The 21,486-nt window shown below is 36.9% G+C and overlaps 1 protein-coding gene across 5 annotated transcripts in view; it reads left to right on the top strand.

The window, feature by feature from the left end:
* LOC150087042 (catenin delta-2-like) overlaps nucleotides 1-21,486 on the top strand; it is an 863,363-nt gene that overhangs the window by 449,162 nt on the left and 392,715 nt on the right. For all 5 annotated transcript variants that reach the window (XM_090372913.1, XM_090372911.1, XM_090372910.1 and 2 more), the window contains one exon: nucleotides 6,665-6,800. In XM_090372913.1, coding sequence (XP_090229039.1) covers nucleotides 6,665-6,800 — 136 coding nt within the window. The remainder of the gene's footprint in view (nucleotides 1-6,664; nucleotides 6,801-21,486) is intronic.

Here is a 21,486-nt window from a genome sequence, read left to right as displayed (position 1 = left end):
GCTACAAAGAAATCTACAATGAAAAGAAAGTCGCCGTCCAGTTATCCATTAATACACTCTTTCGTAAGATTGAGTGGAGATGTTAGAAGAGTGACCCCTTCTAAAATCTCCACAGAGGTGTACTTAACAGCTGAACATGTTGATTCTGGCAACGATACTCGAGAGGTAAAACTTTGGTGCCTCCATAGCCAGGTGGGCAGGAGCAGCAGTGCATAGCACACGCTTCTTGATTATACCAGGGTTCGAGCCCATGATGAACAAATACAGAGGATGCGGAAAGGTCAGGGAATGTCCACTGCATATCCCCGGAGCAATATGGCCTTAGTTGCTAATGCTCCTAAAAAGCAAATAACAAGCAGGTAAAACTTCCTGAAGTTATGCTTGTCTCTTCTTTTTTTTTGTAATTTTGTAATTTTTTAAATTGTAATTTTTCCTGTGCATGAGATAAAAAAAAATTAAATAAATACAATAAATAATTCTATTTACATGTTGTGGTGCACAAGCATGGTGGAAAGTCCAACTTACATAAAATCAGACTTAACGTAGAGCGGAATGCAACCCTTATGTTAATCGAGGGGGTGGTGACTGTATATGGTTCTAGAGTCTTCTCTGGTAAAGATCTTTAATACTGTCATGAGATAGTAGTTCCATTTAAAAAAAAAAAACTGGATACTCAATTACGAAAAACAGTTGGCAAATCATAAGATGAAGCATATTTAGAAGACCTTTATGCCAAACATGATCAAAAACGTTTGAAAGGTCAAGAGCACCTGCTTGAATTTCATAAACTTCTCCATTGAATTTGTCCATAGATGGGTAACATAAGCCAGAATATCACCAGTAAATCGATTACTGTGGAATCCCTAGTGGCGATTGTTGATTAGATGGAAGGTTTCTAGATAGTTTAAGAATTGGTGATTAATTGATTTCTTCTTTACTTTTGAAAGAATGGAAGTAATTGCAATTGGGCGATATTTGTCACCCTTTTTAGGAACTGGCTGGATATGAGCAAATTTCCAAGCAGAAGGAAGAACATCTTTGAAGTGAGAAAGTGAAAAAAGGCAACATAGAACAGGAGTACATTCAGGAGCACAGGTTTTGAGAACATATGGAGAAATAAGTGCCTGGAGCTTTCTTAGCATCAAGATCCATTAATTCCTTCTGACATCCTTTTGACGGAAGACCACAGGTGGCATTGAATGGAGCGTGTTGTGAATGGTAGGAGGTGTTTTACCAAGATCATTAATACATTATTTGGAAGAAAAATAGGAGAAATAATAGGCTGACACGATCTGAGGAAATGTCATTAGAAGATTTGAAACAGTAATCTGACCAAGGAAAAGAAGAAAAAATCTTGCCAATCATCCCATTTGGCATTGTTGTAATGCCAAACACTAGTTTGGGAATGGCCACGTGAGAGAGGCTCCACTGGTGAAGAAACCATCACAAAGTTATGATCTGAAGTGCCTGTAGCACCTCTCATTTTGACCGTGTTTCTTAGAAGAATTGTTTGTGAGAAAAATTCAAGCATGTTGGCTGTGTGGTTAGGATTGTCTAGTATTCTGGTAGGTAAATGAACAATCTGTGTGAGGTAATTAGTAAATGCAAAAGCCTCAGCGTCTCTACCAGCTGGGTCTATGTGACTAGAAAATGGAATCTGGCTGGAGTTTTGAACATTAAAATCACCAAGGAAAATTACTACACTGTTGGGAAATTTGGACTGGAGAAAGTAAAGTTTCAAAAAGAGGAAGTCAAAATGTTCCAGTTGATTAGTGGAGTTGGGGGAACGATAGAGGCAACAAATGAATTTGAGCCAGAGAAGGTCAAAAAGAGGAGATTCCGAATTAATGTTTCTGACAGGGAATACCAGAACAGACATATGCTCAAGTACTACCTTTGAAACGAAAGGAATCATACAGCAAATAATTCAGAGAACTGATATGAGCGGTGGTTGAATCAACTGATAACTGAGATTCTCTCTGAAAAACTAGATAAATTTGCTCTATTAGTTTGACAATTCATGGTGTATTCAGTTGTAAGAAAGTGGGAGGGCATGCTTTATGAAATAATGAAATTTTTGGATATGACGTACGCAGGGTAAGAATATAGCCAGCTCCTTGACACAGTGTGGCCTTGACAATGCCCCCCCCCCCCAATATACACACCACTCAGACTATCTGGCAGAGTAGAGGCAGCAAGATTATACACTAACTGATCCAGAAACCTTCTAGAGAGTTGTCAGTGGGTTCCGTCCAGTGTGCTAACTAGTGGCCATCCTGTGAACACGTTTTTAGAGCTGTACTCTCAAAATGTAAGGAAGATTGGATCTTACCATGATGTCCATCATAACTTCAAAAGACAACAATGAATACTGCATGATGGAAGAGATTGGGGAGGGTTTACCAGAGCTTTGTTCTGGAAAATGAACATGGGTTCCACCACTTAAAGCCTCCAATAAGCAAAGTGCTGATATTTCACCAGTTGATGAGTCATCTAGTACCTATTATTGCCTGGTAACATAGAAGGGCGACATTCTTCCATGTGGTGTGGGCTCCACACCTCGACCCCTGCTTATGTTGGTTTTCACCTGGTATGTTATGCACTCTGTGCTGTATTTCAGGACTTGCACATTGGGGTTATACCCAGGGCTACTAACAGTTCCACCATTGTAAAAGTGCAAGCAGAGGATTTGGCTTTCACAGAACATTCAGTGTGGGAAGAAAATGAAACTGAAGTTTCGGAAACAAGTCATTTAGTACCTATTATTGCCTGGGAAAAATCCAAGCTAAAATTAGGTCCACTTGACTTGAGTGTCACCTGAATATCAGTTCCATCAGTGTTTTAGACTCCCAGGTAGCAAGCAGAGCTTGGCATATCTGGAAGAATGTCTGCATGAGGTCTTCAGTCCAGTCTAGGCACATTATAGCCACAGCAGCTTATGCACCATTATACCCCCATAACACACACAGGTCTCCAGTCCTGTGTACAGTATTAAAGATGAATACCATCTTTAATACTGTGAAATCAATAATTGTAAAATACTTTAAAATCGGTAACTTTGGATTATTGGTTTTTTAAGAAAACTGTGAATTAGTTCTGGAGTATTTGCTGCTTTCCCCCCCCCCCCCCTTTGTTCATGATTTTCTGTAGTGATTCACATGTATCCACTATTTGAAGTGCTGCCTCTTCAGTGCTTCCAGCTTAATAATTGCTACAGTTTCCTTTTAATCAGAGGTGAAAGCAAGATTATTCATTACTTGGCCTTGAAGCCTCCTCTAGCATTACTACCAAACAGATGCTAGTTTGTTTTCAAGTGATTTCTATGAAATCAAAGGAACATTGGATCTAGATGCCTGTTTTATAAATGACAATACTTCTTGTATGTAACTTTTTCCTCTTTGGTGGTTGAATGTCTGTAGCCCCCCCCCCCCAAGTCTCAGTTACTAGCTTTTTTGTGACACTTTTCAACGGTGCTTCCATAGCCAGGTGGGCAGGAGCAGTAGTCCGTAGCACACGCTTCTTCATTAGACCGGGATTCGCACCCATGACCACCAAATACGGAGGATGTGGAAAGGTCAGGGAATGACCACCGCATATACCCGGAGCAATATGGCCTTAGTTGCTAATGCTCCTAAAAACAAAACAACAACACTTTACAACATTCTATCTCACTTGAAAGTGAGATGGAATGTTGTAAAGTGTCAGATTTCAATTTTAACAGTCTTTAGAACTTTTCCTTGTTGTGCAGAACCCCCTCCCCCCTCTAGAATGGAAGAGCTGTTTTGGAATGGCCCTTTTTTTTTTTTTTTTTTTTCTTTCTTTCTCTCTCTCTCTCTCTCTCTCTCTTATTCTAGACTCAATCACTTAGTTAGTACTTGATACATCCATTTCTGACCATCCTCATGACAGACAAAAATGAAATAAATGAATCTGAAATTATGCATGCCTTGAAACATTTTCAGTTATCAGATCGAACCATATGCTGCTAATGTGACACTCGAGAGAAGCCATGTTTTTAAAAAATTTTCTGTTCTCTCTCTCTCTGTTTTTTTTTTTTTTTTTTTTTTTTTTTTTAAGTGTTCCTTTCGTTCCTTTGTGTTCAAATCCTTGTTCCTTTGCCCTCCAATATTCTCTAACTCAGTAGTATACAGTGTTTGCTATTTCCATTTGATATGCTGTCATCATCCAGTAATTCATCCTTGTGACTGGTCAGTTCCTCTGATGAGCTGTCTCCACCTTTGTCTTTTCCAGTTCTTTAAGTCTTTTCTTGATCGCTCATCATTGGATTTCTTGAGATATGTTTACTCTGCAGGGTAGTTTCCTATTGCTTTCCATGTTGGTAGCTTCCCCTAACTGAAGCTGCATTTGCTACTGTTGACACGTTTAGGTTCCTCCGCCACCAAAACTCGGATTACCAGCCTGTCTACTAGTAATCAGATATGTAGGCCCTGTTTTCATAGCATGTTGAAGTGAAGGCCCTACATATCCTTCCTTCTCTCATCTGCACCTGACCTAGATTCTGCTGGGGTTGAAACTGAACCTTCCCCTAGGTTGCTCAGGTCCCAGGGGCTACCGTGTGGAGGTGAGAGTGGAATTGGTATGGAGAGGCTTGGAGAACCCGTTGGTGCTATGAATTACCTGTTGATATGCTATGAATTACAAAAAAAAAAAAAAAAAAAAAAAAGTTTGGCATTCAACAGGTGCCAAGTGAGCATATACATCCATCTTTCTTGTGGGCAACTCCCATTCCCACATGGTGTTGTGCTTGTGACATCAAGAGTTGCCTAATTTTGTTGTAAATCTTTGGTTTCACTGGCTAAAAGCAAACAGCTGACAAAAATATAGTCATTCACATTGCATCTTCCAGATGTCACGTGAGCATTTTTTTAATTTGGAGGATATGTGAGCTCGGAACTTCTTAAAAATATTGAATAAATTTTTTATAATTTATGACCAAAATTTTTTTTTTTATAATTAAAATGAAAAACTCTCTCACAGATGCCACATGAGTTTGTTTCATTCAATTTGCAGGGATTGAATTCAAGCAATCTCAACAGGAGGCATTGCTCACTATAATGCTCAAAGCAATCACTAGTTCCTTCCTGAACGGTTTCCTGAATAGTTTTAAATACATTCTGCTGTTAGGAGCTATAGAAGAACACAAAGGTCAGCAGACTAAATAGAAAAACATTCAGTGAAGAATTGGTGCAACAACATAAAGAGAGAAAGATTAAAAAAAATAAATATGCAGTTCATAGAAATCCGAATTTATTGCATTTGGATATAGATTATGAGGAACTGAAGCACTCTATCCTGCTTTGTTTCTTGTTAGGAATAGATAGATGTTTGGAGGTTTTGTTCAGATATGCCCAGAGGTTATCAATTACTTCACAGCATCCTAGCCACTTCATTAATGACTGAGATACTCTCTGCAATAACATCAACTCGCCCATCAGAACAAAGGCTTTGTTCTGGTGTGTGTGTGCGTGTGGATATTGTTGTAAATCTTTCTCTAAAAAGCTTTTCTTTAATTCTGCAAGCAACAAAAAATCTAATGTTACCTGGGATAAACAGCCAAGTTGTAAAACAGTTAAAAAATTTTTTGAAAGTAAAATAGAAGTATACTGATTAATGACTCCATTCATCAAGAACTAACAGAATAAGTAAGAAACCAGAAAAATAGGCAAACTGTAATATAACTTAGCAAATTAAGTTATATTATTTGTCTACTTTGAAATGCTTGTTATTGATTTTAAACCAACAAGAGAACAAGGTTATAGGCACTGACAATTTAGGTGGAAACTAACCAAGAATTAGATTTTAAAAGCACCTACAGTCATTTGTTGATGTTTTTGAACATACAAAATATACAAAACAGGATTTTACTCTATTCCAAAATTTAAATAAATTATTTTCTCCTGAAACAGAATTTATCAGTTGAAGCAGGCATTTAGCTTAAAGAATTATATGATTGTTATAAAAGAATCAGTATATTATTGAAGTTAATTTGTAATTCAAGTACTGCTTGTCAAAGAAGTTAAAAATTTCAGAAATGTATTAGTTAAATGAAAATGAATTTGAGCTATGTTTGATTCAATACTTCTTTGAACTCCAGCACATTTTAAAGATTGTGACATATTGGAAGGCAATTGGAAAAGCTAGAACCTGATTAAAGTGGTAAAAGGGAACCGAAATTTTTCTTTAAGATGAAAATATTGCATAAGGAATTGGTGCAGTTGGAATTTTTTTGAATTGTATTCTTTTTGGGAGCCACAACACGTTAAGCCTTTAAGTTCACTTTGAACATAAAGGAACAATACAATACTTACCAACTAAATAAAATATGATTATTTTTGTAATATACACAAATTCTTAACCAGATAGCAAGAGTAATAAGTTATGATGTGTTCAGTTTAAGTTCCGAGTTGGATTTGTATTTGCAATCAGAATTTTGTTTTGTGGTAAGGCATATTGACTTTATGTCAATGACTTATTTATATTTCTTTACTTATTTGTATTTCTCAATAGAGATTAAAAAAAAAAAAAAAAATGGTTGGCCTGTTTTAGGATACAAGCTTGTGAAAACATGATTGCCATGTGGAAATTAGTTTAAAGAGAATTATATACTGAATAAATTATGTATTTTTTGTTAATATCCAAACAGATGTTCGGTGGAGAGATCCTGACCTTCATGAAGTAATAGAGTTCCTAGGGCATCCTAATAATGTTGTTCGAGCTAATGCAGCAGCTTATCTTCAGCATTTGTGCTATATGGATGACAACATGAAACAGAAAACTAGGTAAAGTGATTAGAATGCCTTATAACAAAAAAAGAACAACAATGAAGAGTAATAATACTCACAATTCAGACTGCGTTTAAAAATTTTAGATGTATGGTTATAAATAGATTTTCTTAGAACAGCAATATAGGTAGTAATTTCTTAAAATATAATATAGGTAACAAATTGGAAGTTCAAAAGAACTGTCTTCATGAATGGAAACAAAATAATTCTACTATAATATAAAGACAAATGTGATTATGACTCCAAGACTATTCTAGAAAAGGAATGCCATATATACCATAAATTAATGTATCAATTCTGATGCCCAAGATACCCTTTTAATAAAAATAAGAAATAAATGAAAACTCACTTTTGATAATGCAGAAACCTCTCCAAAATTCCACCCAAGGATATACAGCCTCACCTACATCAAAGTTTGAGTGTGCCACTATTACAATAAATGAAACTGAAGACAAGAAACTCACAAGTACTACTTCATCTGGGAAACATCAGTAGGCTTACGAGCATTTGTGATCTTAAGTGCTTACTTTTCACTAAAGAAATGGTACTTTTGAGTTCCATGCCTTGCACTCATGCTCTAGTGGGTGTGAGGGTGCATCTCCTGGGGTGGAAAGTTGTGCTCGTTGCACAGCTGAAGGTGAGTATTGCTTTGTTTCTTTCTAATTTTTATTATTTTATTTTTATTTTGATCATTAGGGTATCTGGCATTCAGTAAGTAGAATCAGACCTTGTTGGACATAATTCTAAATGTAGCATTAACTTGCTGCACTAATTTTTATGTTGTATGTGTTAATGTTAGGGATAACTTTTAGTTCTGAGGTTGAAATAACAATAAAAAGATCGCAAACCTAAAATACCAGAACTTACCTCCCAACTTCTTATGTGTTAATAGATAAAATTAAGTAAACAGAGGTTTAGATATTAAAAACTGGTTAAAATTAAATTGCATAGAGGAAAGTGCACCTTTCTCAGTGCACTTTCCTCTATGCAATTCAGTGGTTTCGATATCTGGCTTTTTTCTTAGTGTCCTCATCACAATGTATCATGCAGTAAACATGTCATGTGGGTTTCACTATATAAAATCACTGTTGAACCAAAAGTCCAAATGGGAAACTTTCGAATCATCGTAAGTTGGTTCATAATGGTAAGGAAGGAAGGAAGGAGAGTTTATCTGTTTCTAGTTTCCGTAGTGCAATTTGATCATGCACATGAAATTTAATGTTATTCTAATTCCATACTACTGAAAATGTTCTGGAGAGAGTTTGGCATGAAGAACTAAAAACTGGGTGTTTTTTTTTTTTTTTGAACTATTCTATTGCTATTGCTTCAAAAGTGGTTAATTTATCACTGGAAGGTAGTTTGATTATTTATTGCTGAATCAATTTCCAGTGATGTTGAGTGGATTGGAGCTGGCTTGGTGATATAGGCTGTGATATTAGATATGTTTGAAGTGCTATATTTAACTGTAGTGCTGCTGATATAACATGCATTACATACTTGTTGAAAATGAATAAGTATGGAGGGTTGATTCAGCCTTTTGATAATGATTTTGACAGTCCTTTAAAACTACAAAATTCCATGCCGCCACCAACGGTTGTGTTCTATTTATTTTCCCTGCTCATGGACTATCACACGGCATCACAATTTCTATTGAAGTAAAGCCCGCTGCAAAACTGCCAAGTCGATCTTGTCCCATTCCTGCTGGTAGACTTTCCACAAACCTTCAACAGTTCTGGGGCGGCAGTTTTTGAGAGCTCTTTTCAAAAGTCCAAATGTGCAAAAATCCATAGGTACAGCGTCAGGTGATTTAACAGGTATGTCTTCAAACGGGATTGAACGAATACCTATCACCGCTTCAATTCTCCGCAAACAAGCACGGGTAGAACATGACTGTGGCTGGAAGCCTTATCCTAGTGCACCCAGACCTTTTCAGCATCAGAACTGTACAATGTGGGTATTTCATGTTAAAACAACTGCTGTAGAACTTCAGTCTGGTAATACACTGAGTTGACTTTCACATTTTTAGCCACTCTATGCAACTCAAATTTGCTGTTATAACAAAAACCGGTTACAACCATAAAACCTCGGCCAAAACTTTCCCTGCGCTGATTTACCCATGTTGGAAAGGCCTTGTCACCTGTGGACGGTAATAAATTGCCCGAATTTTGTTGCAATAGGAGAGGTACACCCACACTTCATCCATTGTTGCTACGAATTTCCACCTTTCAGCTGCCAGATATTTTTCGTAGAGTTTTTGAGCATTGACCCTCTGCTCTGCAATGTGCTTTGCTCCTAGGTGGTGTACGAGGGCCTTGTGCTTCTTCTCCAGTTGCAAATTTTCGTTGATTATGCGACAGACCGTTGACTGGGATGTTCCCACACGTGACACTAGCCTTTTTGGATTTTCACTGACAACGAGCGACTGCACTTTTCATACTACCTCTCTCGTTCGACTTGGAGCAGGTTTCAGTTTCTTCTGTGTTTTCTGCCCACTTGCAGCAGCTTCACGGAATTTTCCTTTGCCATTCAAAACCTTATGGATACTGAACTTCGATACACTAAAATTTTTCAACTTGCACCTATCAATAATTTTTCGCTTAACTGTACCTTTCTTTGGAAAGTCAGGTTATGTAACCTTCCGAATTCCGAGGTTTCAATTTCCGAGGCATGTCGACATTAAAACAACTTCTACAACCGATATACCTCTTCTTAAGGTTTGGGACTGCGCCTGTGGGGAAAAAAAAATTACATTGCTGCCATACGTCACAAGCAGGATTAACGCCAAAATCGTTATCAAAAGGCTGAATCAACCCTGCATATACTATGTTATTGATGTCTGCAGTATTATACTTGGAAGTGTCTTTATAATTTTTAAAATATATACATCATTTTATTACGAGATGAAAATACAGTGGACCCTCACTTCACAATATTAATTCATTCCAGAGACTCCATCATATCATGAAAATATTGTAATGTGAACCCAATAACACAGTTTTTGGTAATTCGTTCCAAGTCCTTGGAAGTTGAAATTTTTGCTATATAACTAAACTATTTAGCTTTCTAAAAGGTGATATTTTAATGGAAGTTGTATTTGTTTTATATAGAATACTGCTGATGTTGCCACACTTTTACTTAGTATTAGTAATGGCCGCATGGTGCAAGAAAGCCTATGGCTTATGCTGCACCAGCCAAAAAAAAAAAAAAAAAAAAAACCCGAATAAAACAATGATTAAAAATAAAATAATAATAATTAATAAAAAAACAGGAAATTAAACCTATCATCCTATGCTTTTCCCTCACCTGAAGGTACTGTCCAGATGACCTTTGAATTTCCCCAAACTGTCAGCCCTACCACCCATTTAGGCAACTTATTCCAGTAATTTATAACTCGCTGGCTAAAATAAAACTTCCTGCAGTCCAATGTAACCATTTCCCCCCGTAACTTGAATTTATGTCCTCTAGTTCTAGCATCATTTATAATCTTGAAAATTTCGTCTTCATTCATTTTACTGATGCCTCTTTCCCCTTATTATTCTTATACTTATTCTCTTTCCCCCCACAATGTTGTTTAAAATGATAATTGATAATTATAAACATCAAAAAAACTAGAATGGTAATTTTTCATTTAACTTACACTGGAAAAGCTGTTTCAATGGTGAAGTTGAAAGAGAATCTTTTACCATCAAGATATGAGGACAACCTTCAGGATTTGGTGTTCTTTCCAATCGCTGCCTCTTGATACTTATGGTATTAAAAACTGTCCAAAGTGGTTTGCTTTTGTTGCTTTCTCTGAAGGTTCTTGAAATAACTTAACACATGATCTTAAAATTTGCAGGTCATCAATTCAGTGGTTTCAATATATGGCTTTTTTCTTATTGTCCTCATGACAATGTACCATGCAGTAATTTCTTGAGTTGTTGCTACATGGTCATCCTCCTCATATTCCTCATCTCCACTGTCATGCTCACCCATCTGCTTTAATTCCTGGATCTCTTCTGTTGTCAACTCTCTTACATGGTCCTCAATTAACTCCTTCACACCTCCTCATCAATCTCAAGAGCCAAGGACTCACCAAGAGTGATAATTTCCTGCTATAGAACACCTTCAGCTTCAAATCCTGCAAAAACATGGATGACTGAAGGCCATAAGTTCTTCCAGGCTGCATCGAGGCCAGAGCTGGATTTAAACTTGCTGTGACCCTAAGGTATAACATGTATGAGGCCCTTCACCAGTCCACTGTTAGAATATTAAAAAAGAATTCTTAAGATGGAGCGAGGCCCCTTGCAGTATGAGGCCCTAAGCTGAAACTTCATTCCAAGAATTGCCAATCATTTTTACATAGTCTAAGATCTTAAACCTGGTCTTCCAGAATTCCTTTAAGGTTATGACTCTGTATCCAGAAATCTCTTCAAGGCACTTGACAAGCATCTTTGTGTAAATTTTTTTAAAGTTGGCAATCACGTGCTAACTCATAGGCTGAAGCAGAGAGGTAGGAGAAAATTGACAGTAATTGCTCCTCCAGAGATAGGGCAAGTTCAGGATCATGGCCTGGAGCATTATCCAAAATTAACAATACCTGTAAAGGAAGTTTTGTTCTTTTCAAAGTATCTTTTGACTGAAAGACAAAATACTTCAAATACAGGTCGGCCATCACTAATCCAGCCACTGGTAATCCAGTTCCACCGCTAATTCGCACATAATTTCCGCAAACATAATTTTAAATTTCCCGGGTCAGCGCACAGACCTGCCGCTACTGTTTTGGTGGTGTTGGTTGCGGCATCAGCTGTTGCCGTGAACTCATAAACACTGGCAAGCCATTCCCACTTGTTTTTCTGCATTTGTTATTATAAACTGCTCACATTTAGCCCCAGCCATGGTTCCAGTGCATAAAGGAAGTGCCTCTCGTGGTGTAAAGCGCAAACACCGTACATTGTCCATAACAGATAAAGTTGAACTTCTGAAAAAACTCGACAGCGGTGTGTCTGTGAGAAGTTTAACTCTGCTTAATTGCAAATTCCAGCAATTTCTCTCAGTTCCTCTTATCTTAGTAATTTTATTTTAGCCATTCCTTTTTATATTTTTTTTTTTTTTTTTTTTACAACACTTATACAAAGTTGTGGAAAAACACAACATGATATGATGGATAATACAGCATGCTAACGAATTTGTTTTCACAAAATCTCTAACAATACTGACAAACTTATTGCGATGTTTGAGAATTTATTTTATTGTAATTAGTTTTATTGCAGCGCTCGCTGCACGTGCAATAAACTAATCACAAATGACCTTCATATGTATGCCGTAATAGCGTCACATGTATGTGGCCAACATGGCTTCTCAAGAAATAAAGTAACCAACATATGTGGCCACATGCGACATAAAAAAATACCTTTTTTTTTCTTATATTTTAAGCGAAAAAATGAGAACACTGACATTACAATATTTATTTTAGAATTACTAATCAAATTATTTCCTAAATATTTTTTGGCCCCTGGGGAATTTCTTTCTTAAACTAGCTTGGCAGTCAACGTTTTAAAGATAGAAGGAGGTGGTTAGCTGTTGGGTAAAATGTATGTGCTAAAATAACCACTGGTGATCCGGCAAACTCACTAATCCGGCACCCACAGGTCCCAACACTGCCAGGTTAGTGATGGTTGACCTGTACTCATTCATTGAAGAAGTGTTTTGTCACCCAGGCCTTGTTGTTACATCGTCAGAAGACACCCAACCTGCCTTTGATGACTTTTGCAGTGTAAATACTCTTGGAGTTGGTGAGTAGTAAACAAACATTGGCTTAAGTTTAAAATCATCAGAGGCATTAGACTCGAATAGCAGAGTAAGCCTATCTTTCATAGGCTTATGCCCAGGGAACATACATCACAAATTTTCTTTTGTGATGTATGTTCACCTGGGCATTCTTTTCCAAAAGAGGCCCATTCATTGTATTAAAGACTTGTTGAGGAAGGTAACCCTCCTTCTCAATGAGCTCTTGAAACTTTTCAGCTGTTTCCTGATTAGCACTGCTAGCTTCTTCATGCCTTATGACACTTTTAATATCAGATCTTTTTCTAAAATGGTTGAACCAACCTTTGCTGGTTTAAAGTCCCCATATTATGTATTACACTAGTTGAAGGTGTTTTAATATTTGTCCTGAAAAATCTGCTTCGCATTTTCACAAATGTATTGTCCAGGAATTGTATCACACTTCATTTGTTTTTCTTTTATTCACATCAACAAAAGCATTTCCATTTCTGCAGTCAGTTCTCTGCCTTTATGTACTGTGTTAGATTCATCAATTACTTTAACTTTTTTAAGGTTTTCTTTTTGTTTAGCTATAGTAGAATTGGCTGACTGGGAAAAACCATATTCATACACCAATGAACTAATTTTAGCACCATAATCATGTTTTTTCACTATTTCTTGTTTAATTTTAATTGAAATTTTCTTCTTACAGCACTCTTTAGGAGCCATATTATCAATTTATAAAATCTTGTACATTCAAGAATTCAATACAGGATATTTATCTAAAGTAAGCACAACACAAAATCACTTCAACTAAACAGTGCAAAAACAAAACAGGTGCCCAACACATTTACAAATACAGTCAGTCCTCGTATAACACGTGTTTACATTACACGAATTCGATCATACACAATTTATAAATAGGGGAACGATATCTTATATAACACGAACCGAATTCGCTTATGCACGATTCGCCGTTGTGTTTACAAGAAATGGCAGTCGAACGCAGAATCATCCCAACTGAACGCAACACGATACGAATGAAGAAGATTCTGAAAATGTATTAATCTTGTTTTTTTTTTTTATCAGTGAAGGGGAAACACATTGCACCATAATAACGTAAAAACCAACACAATTCCAGCTATCGGTATAATCGCAAATGCAATTAGATCGAGTTTACTACCAGTTTATAACAGATTCCACTAGCAGAAACGCAACTGGAAATTGTTTTTATTGTTTTATGGTAGTAACCCCCTAGAAATGTGATTTAGTAAAATGTGAGGTGTTAATAGTGTATCTCTGCCTTTACGGTGTTGTTTATTCAGTTGCTACACGTGCGCAGCTTTGTTTATGTGTATCAAGCGTGCCTCCTCGTTTTGTAATTGTGCTTTATTCCCTAAAAATGAGTAAAATACTTAAAAGGTGTGAAAAGGAAGCGTCCTGTTGAAGACACTGCAGATTCAGAGAGAAAAAGAAAAGCAATATCGATAAACAAAGACGGACTGGGTCAAAAATTCTTACCCGGGAAAATTTATAGTGGCCTCATACTACGGTTTATGGTCAAAATCACACCGGCCTCCGCCCACCGGGGTTTCCCCCGGTAAGGTTTATGGCCAGTCCGCCACTGTCGATAGCGAAAAAATATGAAACTGTGAAACGCTTTGGTGAAATAAAAGACCATGTCATATTGCACGTGCTACAGACCTAAATGAGGCAACGCCGAGAATTACAAAGAATGCAGAGAAAATAAAAACAACTTTCATAGCAGGAACAACTCAAAGTGTAATTAAAATCCATTAGATTAAGACACAAAGAATTGGAAAAGATGCAACGGCTGTCAACTGTTTGGATAGAAAATCAAACAAAAAACAAGTTTGCTTACGATAGAAGCAAAAGAATTAGCAATATTTTATTACGTAATAGTCGTAATAAAATACTTACGTATTTTATTACGTAATAAATTACGTAATTACGTAAATAATCGTAATAAAATACTTACGTATTTTATTACGATTATTTATTGTGTTTAGTAATGTTTTGGTTAAAAATGTGTGTTCAATTTTGGGTGGTCGGCACCTAACCCTATTTTCCCCATAGGGCCTGTTGTTTATATTGCACGATTTTGCATTGCAAGAGGGTTTCTAGGAACACAACTATCGTGCTATACGAGGACTGACTGTACTGCTATTGGCTGAGAGAAAGGACCAGGTGATCCACTCAGAGACAATCTTAACGATAATACCAATTACTGGAGTTCTGCGGGCTTTTACATTATTATGGTGAAATGTGTTTGCCCTTCATTGAAATCATATAAAAAACAAATAAAATTTCAGAATCTTCTCTTCATTCCTATTTTATTTTTTTAAAGCTTCGTTTAATAGAAATAAAATTAAAAAGAATTAAAATTCAATTCGCAAATGTGATAATAATGTCCTGCGCTTACTACAATTCAATTCGCAATAGTGAAAGATATTTTATTGTGAAGAGTTCATCTTAAAGCGATTTGATCGTCCACTGTACTAAAATTGAGGTTAATACCAAAAAAGTCTGAGTTGTTTAGCTGATATGGAAAGATTATGTTTGTAACAGACTTCTTCTTCTTTTTTTTTTATTTCTAGATGATTTTGTAATTTTTCTTGTTCCATATGTGGTATTTTGAATGAGACTATATAGATATTTCCTTTTTAAGAAAGAATTTAAGTATTGCAATTCTGTTTGTTGTGTCATTCTCATAATGACAATACTTTATTGCATTGTAGATTTGTGTAAATAAAATGGATTTGTTAACACTGTATGGGCGTGTGAATAAAAATGTAAAATTTCAAATTTCCGCACCCGCATGCATGTGTGTGTTTCCTGTAAATGTAAGTTATTAATTGGCTATTATCTTTAAAAATCTCTAAGTTCAAGAAGTTTATGCTATCGTTTTGTTCAAGTTTGAGTGTATATTTTAACCTCTGATGAATGTTAGAAAACAAGGCTGAATCACTATATAATATCTAGTAATGACTGGCAAACTGGTTTAAATTAAACTTTATTATATAAATACTATAATATTATAACATAATATAAAAATGCTGTAACTAAAAATAATATATAAATATTACAACAGATATAAAATAAGTGTTAAAATACAAGTGTTAAAAATATATAATATAATAAAAATAGAAAGATGAATGTTGTTAAATTTTTAAATGAGAATATCTATGGTTTACTTGTAGATGAGAAACTGTGTGTTGATTGGAAACTGAGAATATCATGGTTTAACAAATAAATAGTTTAACTGTAGGGGGAAACTGACTTAGGATCTGGTCTTCTATGGAAGCTTAATCGATTTCTGAAAGTGGGGCTGAGATACTCAGACTTGTTGGAAGCCCATTACCAACAAACAGAAGCACCCTAAAACCAGTCAAACTGCTTTAGTTTTGCGACATTTTTTTGAGAGCATAAACGACATGCACTAAGAACAGATCCTGTTGGAAAAATAATGACAATAGTAACGTCCCACATGACATTGAACCCATCCTGAGGTGTAATCTTGGATTGGGATCTTCTCAGTGTCTGTTGAAGAAAGGTGTTCAAAACTAAAAATGCACAGAAGTTATAAATGCAAAACAAGTATTCATATGGCATACAGAGGCAGGAATCTATTATAAATAAGATCTTTATTATAAGGTTCACCGGTACATGCAGGTACCATGACTTGGTACCCAGGGCTTTGGGTGCCAAGCTTTATTTGTGATCGAATGATTCTTTGAGCTATTTATAGAGCATTTTCTTACTGCAACAGTTCTTGTCAATTTGGAAAGTTTTTCTTATGTTTAAAGCTCCCATTTCACCCCTCCGTTTGTTCCAAATTTTAGGCTATCAACTTCCAGAACAAGGGGGGGGGTGGAATTCTGTTCCATCAACCAACTACCCGCTGGCTAAAGGAAAACTTCCGCACATCTATCCTACCTCTATCTTTCCTCAGTTTTAATTTATTCCCTCTCACGTGATTATTCAGAGCAAGAGGAAGAAACCGATCAGCATTGAGCATGCTCAAACCATTCCAGGCTTTATACAACTAAATCAGATCACCTCGCAGGTGCCTAGTCTCCAGACGACACTGTAATTTGCAAAACTTAAGCCTTTCTTCATAAGAGCAACCCTTTATTCCATTCACTAATCTTGTTGGCCTTCTCTGTACTAGTTCCAACAGCTCTACATCCTTCTTAAAGTGAGGCCTCCACACCTGTATATGGTACTCTAGGTGTGGCCTGACCTTGTCTTATACAAGGGGATAATCACCTCCTTATCCCTGCTAGAAAAATTCCTGTATATCATTGACAAGACACCATGAGCTTCTCTTGCACACCGTCTGCACTGCTGAGAAAACTTCATATCTGCCTGCACAATTACACCCAGGTCCTTTTCGTTCTCTACCACTTTCAGTGTAGTACCACAGAGTTGATATGTTACTCTGGGGTTACTGCTTGCCATATGTAGTACTTTACATTTGTCAATGTTAAACTTCATTTGCTGCCTCTCAGCCCATCTGCTCAACTTTTCTAGATCCTGTTGCAGCAGTATACTGTCATTAGTGTCCTTAACAACCCTGCCAACCTTTGTATCGTCTGCAAACTTGGACATTAAGCTTGATATACCATCATCAATATCATTTATAAATACAGAAAACAACAATGGACCCAACACTGAACCCTGAGGGACTCCACTAATAACATTAGTCCACGATGAGCAGTGTCCATTGATTACCACTCTGTTTTCTCCCACTCAACCATCCCTTTATCCATAGCAGCAATTTGCCTCCAATGCCACACTGCTCCAATTTGTGCAGCAGTCTTCTATGTGCAACATTATCAAAACCCTTTCTAAGATCCAAATGTATGATATCAAAGTTATTCAATATATCTAGTTCCTTTGTGACCACATCATAGTATCCAATCAAATTGGTCAGGCAAGACTTTCCCTTAACAAAACCATGCTGTGTCCAAGCTATAACTGAAGTCTTGTCTAGATGATCCTGCAGCTTCTTTAACCAGTGCCTCCATTAATTTTTCCTGGAACAGAAGTTAAACTATATGTAAATACTTTTGTCGCCCTTTGATCCTCCTTTGTGATTGGTGTCACACTTGCACATCTCCAGTCCATGGGTACCTCCTCGAAGTCTAAAGAAGCTCTCATAATCATGGCTAAGGGTTTTCTTACTTCCTTTGCTGCCTCCTTTAATATAACTGGATAGATCCCATCCACCCCTCGTGCCTTTTTTATGTTTATCTTCAATAATTTCTTTCTCCTCCCCTTTCCTCTCAGTTATTACAAAATCATCTGGCTCACTGCCAGAGTTTAATTCACCTCTGGCATTCCCCCCTCCCAGAATAACTCCTCATGTGGGAATGTAGATGCAAAATACTCATTTAGTTTGTTAGCCACCTGAGCAGTATCATCAACAGTTGAACCATTAATGTCCAGTGGGCCAATCTGATTCATCCCTTTCCTTCTAGAGTTTACATAGGTAAAGAACTGTTTGCTGTTTTTCTTTGCATCCTTTGCCAAAGATTACTCATAATCTGCCTTTGCCTGCCTAATCTCCTTTGTGACTTGGTTACAGACTAGCTTATATCTGTCATAGGCTTCCATGTCACCCATTAATTTATATGCATACCATGCATTTTTGTTCTCTGCCATATGTCTCATTAGTTCATCTGACATCCATTTAGGCCTAAACCTTGAACAATATTTTTTAGTTGGCATGTAAAGCCTAGTAGCTTCCAAGATAAATTCTTTGAATGCTTCCCATTTTGAATTTGCTGTTGGTAACATCATCAGTTGGTCCCACTGTACAGAATTGAAATACTGTCTCAGATCACCGTATTTGCATTTACAAAAGCAAAACCCTTCCCTTTACCCCTGATGGTAGTTACTTCTTTGAGTAAATCCCACTTCAGCACACTGTGATCACTGCCACCTAGTGGTGTTCCTTTATCTGCAAATTCTTAATGCATGAAAAATCACTACTGATAATCCGATCAAGAGTATTACTCCCTCTAGTTGCCCCCCTGCACATGCTGATGAAGAAAACAGTCATCCAACAAATCCACAAAAGCCTTGCTAGTGTGTGAATGACTAAACCACAAATTCCTGTCAATATCTAGGAAATTAAAATCCTCCATAAGACTATCTGATTTACTGGCTCCCACTCTATTTCCCTGTATAGTTTCTTATTATACTCATCAGAGTCATTAGGCCTATAACACACTCCTACTCAATTTTGATCTCCTAATGCTTATGGCACACCAGACTTACTCGACACTGCACTGTCCAGCGATGTCAACTTGCTTCACTTCCTTGGATTTTATGTGTTTAACTAATAGCATAACCCCTCCTCTGTTCCTATCCTGTCTATCCTTCCTGTACACGTTGTACTCCCCAAATTCCGGTTCTGCATTCCTTGTGTCTGTGTGACACCACATCTCTGATATCCCAAAAATATCTGCCTTTGATGTTTTGAGCAATACCTTAAATTCATCAAATTTATATACCGAACTCCTAGCATTGGTGTATACGCAAGTATACATGCAACTGTTCCTATTCTTAGCTACCGTAACATAACCCATGTGTTTACTTGTACTGCAGTGACTCTCAGCAATCTCTGAAATATCCTGCACCTTGTTTTCCTGGCTGCTGCTGATTCCAATAGAAGCAGTGCAAGAATCACTTTCACCTCTGCTAGTGGTTACTGTTAATCTATTAATCCTTGTATCTCCCCAAGCTAGCAGTTTTCTGATCCACCTTACACTGCCTCGATAGCATCAGCAAATATTCTTGCATGCTTTCTATTTAAGTGTATCCCATCCCTGTAGGAGCAGTCTCTCCTGTTAATAAGTATAGACCAGGCTGAAAAAAAATTGTATCCCTTTAGCCTTGCACAATCTTTCCAGGGTAGAATTGACCGACAAGGCCCTCATCATATACTCCCTCCAATCATGTATGGACGGAATTGCAGAATCTTTCAAATTCAACCCTAATTCACGGCTTTTTTTCAACAGTGACCTTTACTTGTTAAGTAATTCCATAATTCCACCGGTCTTCTGCTCTTAATATCATTAGTGCCAACTTGTAGAACAATATCACCTTTTGTGCCCTTAAAAGATGATATCTGCTCTACAACTTCATCACCCTTTGCCCTTGGCAGACATACCCTGGTCCTGTTCCACCTATCCTTTTTACATACCATGTTTCCCGTTTCCCTAACAATAGAGTCACCAACAACTACTAGTACCTGTGTGACCAGTGCATTCTGCCTTGGGAGTTGCCGCTGTGTTGTGTGATGATCACGTGCAAGCTCTGGCATTGATGTGGGCAGCTGAGAGCTTGATGGGCCCCTCAATTTAGATCCTTCGAGGGCATCCGCCCTTCCTTCAAGCTGTCATATAGGCCCATAACAAGGCTGAGTTGTTGCCTGATTTTCTCACACTCCTTACATCGCGCGCGCACACACACAAAGACATACCCCTGGGCAATATCATGTCCTGTACCTGATTACCCCACAAACATCAAGCAAGCAGTGCATTTCAAAAGGCTCTGATTCAGAGGGCAACTGCCCCCCCCCCTACCCCCCTCAGTTCTCCCCTGAGCCTCAGCACTCCCATTAGCTTGAGCCTTTTGCTTTGCTGCTCTGGTCTGAGTCATGATTTTGATTCAATTTCAGTACAAAATTATAACCCTAAACTTGTATCCCAATGCAGTTATAACACTATATATCTATATATATTTTTTCATTATCGAATATTATCTCATCCAATGTTGCTTGTAATTTTGAAAATTACAAGCACATTGGATAAGCTCTTTCAAATATAGATGGCAGCAAATGTGTTAATGGGATCATAGCGCATATGCTTATGACAATGACTTCTCAAAATGTGGGAATTAACATTTTTTTTTTCCCATGCCTACCTGTACTTTTTCTACTATTGAGAACAGGCAAGTGCACATGTGTTTAAAATGTATTTTTGTTATTAACAGACAAGTGCACATGGAAGTTTAAAATATATGAAATTGTCTGAACTCGTGTGTTACATTTAAACAGTTCCTCTTAAGAGGAACTCTCTTAGTTGCTCTGAGTATGTGAGGATATTTAGTCAAGTGGGGGGGGAACCCCTTTCAGATCTGCTCTTTCTGGTGAAGCTATGGAAATGCCATTGACTATGAAGTCTAGATTATAGGGCCAATTTTATAAAACAAAACTTTGACTGAACATTTCTTAAGAGAGTGAAGTTTACTGTCTTGTTCCAATCATAATCAGCTGATATCTTAAAAACAAACAAATCCACAGACTAGAATGGTTTTTTTTTTTTTTTTTTTGTGGGTGGTCAGATTTATAAAACTAAAAAATTACAAAATGGGACACTGGTGATGAGTAGACACAATTCAACTGCCATACTAGTTAAAATGATCTTGTACTCATTTCATGCCAACTAGCCATTACTGTTTAGCTTGATTAAAATTAACATAGGTTACTTAAATATTTATTGCTGTCTTAGTCCCACATTAACACTGTCAAATTACAGAAATCTTTATTTGAGCAGATGGTCCAAGACATACACTACTAATATCTTTGTCATATTTTTTAGATGACTGAATTTCTTCCAAAAGGGTTTGGCTGTTCCTTTATGAAATTGTAAAAGTTCATGCAAGAAATATGTTTAAAATGTGTTTTTGTTATTAATATTGCCTGTACAGTTTCAACAGACATCAGTCCAACATCTGTTCATTAAAGAAAACACCCTCTCTAATGATGCATTTTTGCCTGGTATTCCTAACATAAAACTCTCAATGCATATTATGTTTCCAAAACTAATGCCTTCATTTTTCATGGCCTGAATTGTCTCAGTCCACTTCTCATAAGTTGTCACACCACATTTATTCCAATGATCAA

This window comes from Mastigoproctus giganteus, chromosome 4 (assembly GCF_048544385.1).
Source record: "Mastigoproctus giganteus isolate SK-2022 chromosome 4, ASM4854438v1, whole genome shotgun sequence".
NCBI lineage: Eukaryota > Metazoa > Arthropoda > Arachnida > Uropygi > Thelyphonidae > Mastigoproctus > Mastigoproctus giganteus.
The sequence above is the reverse complement of the archived record's forward strand: the minus strand, read 5'-3'. Positions and strand labels throughout refer to the sequence as shown.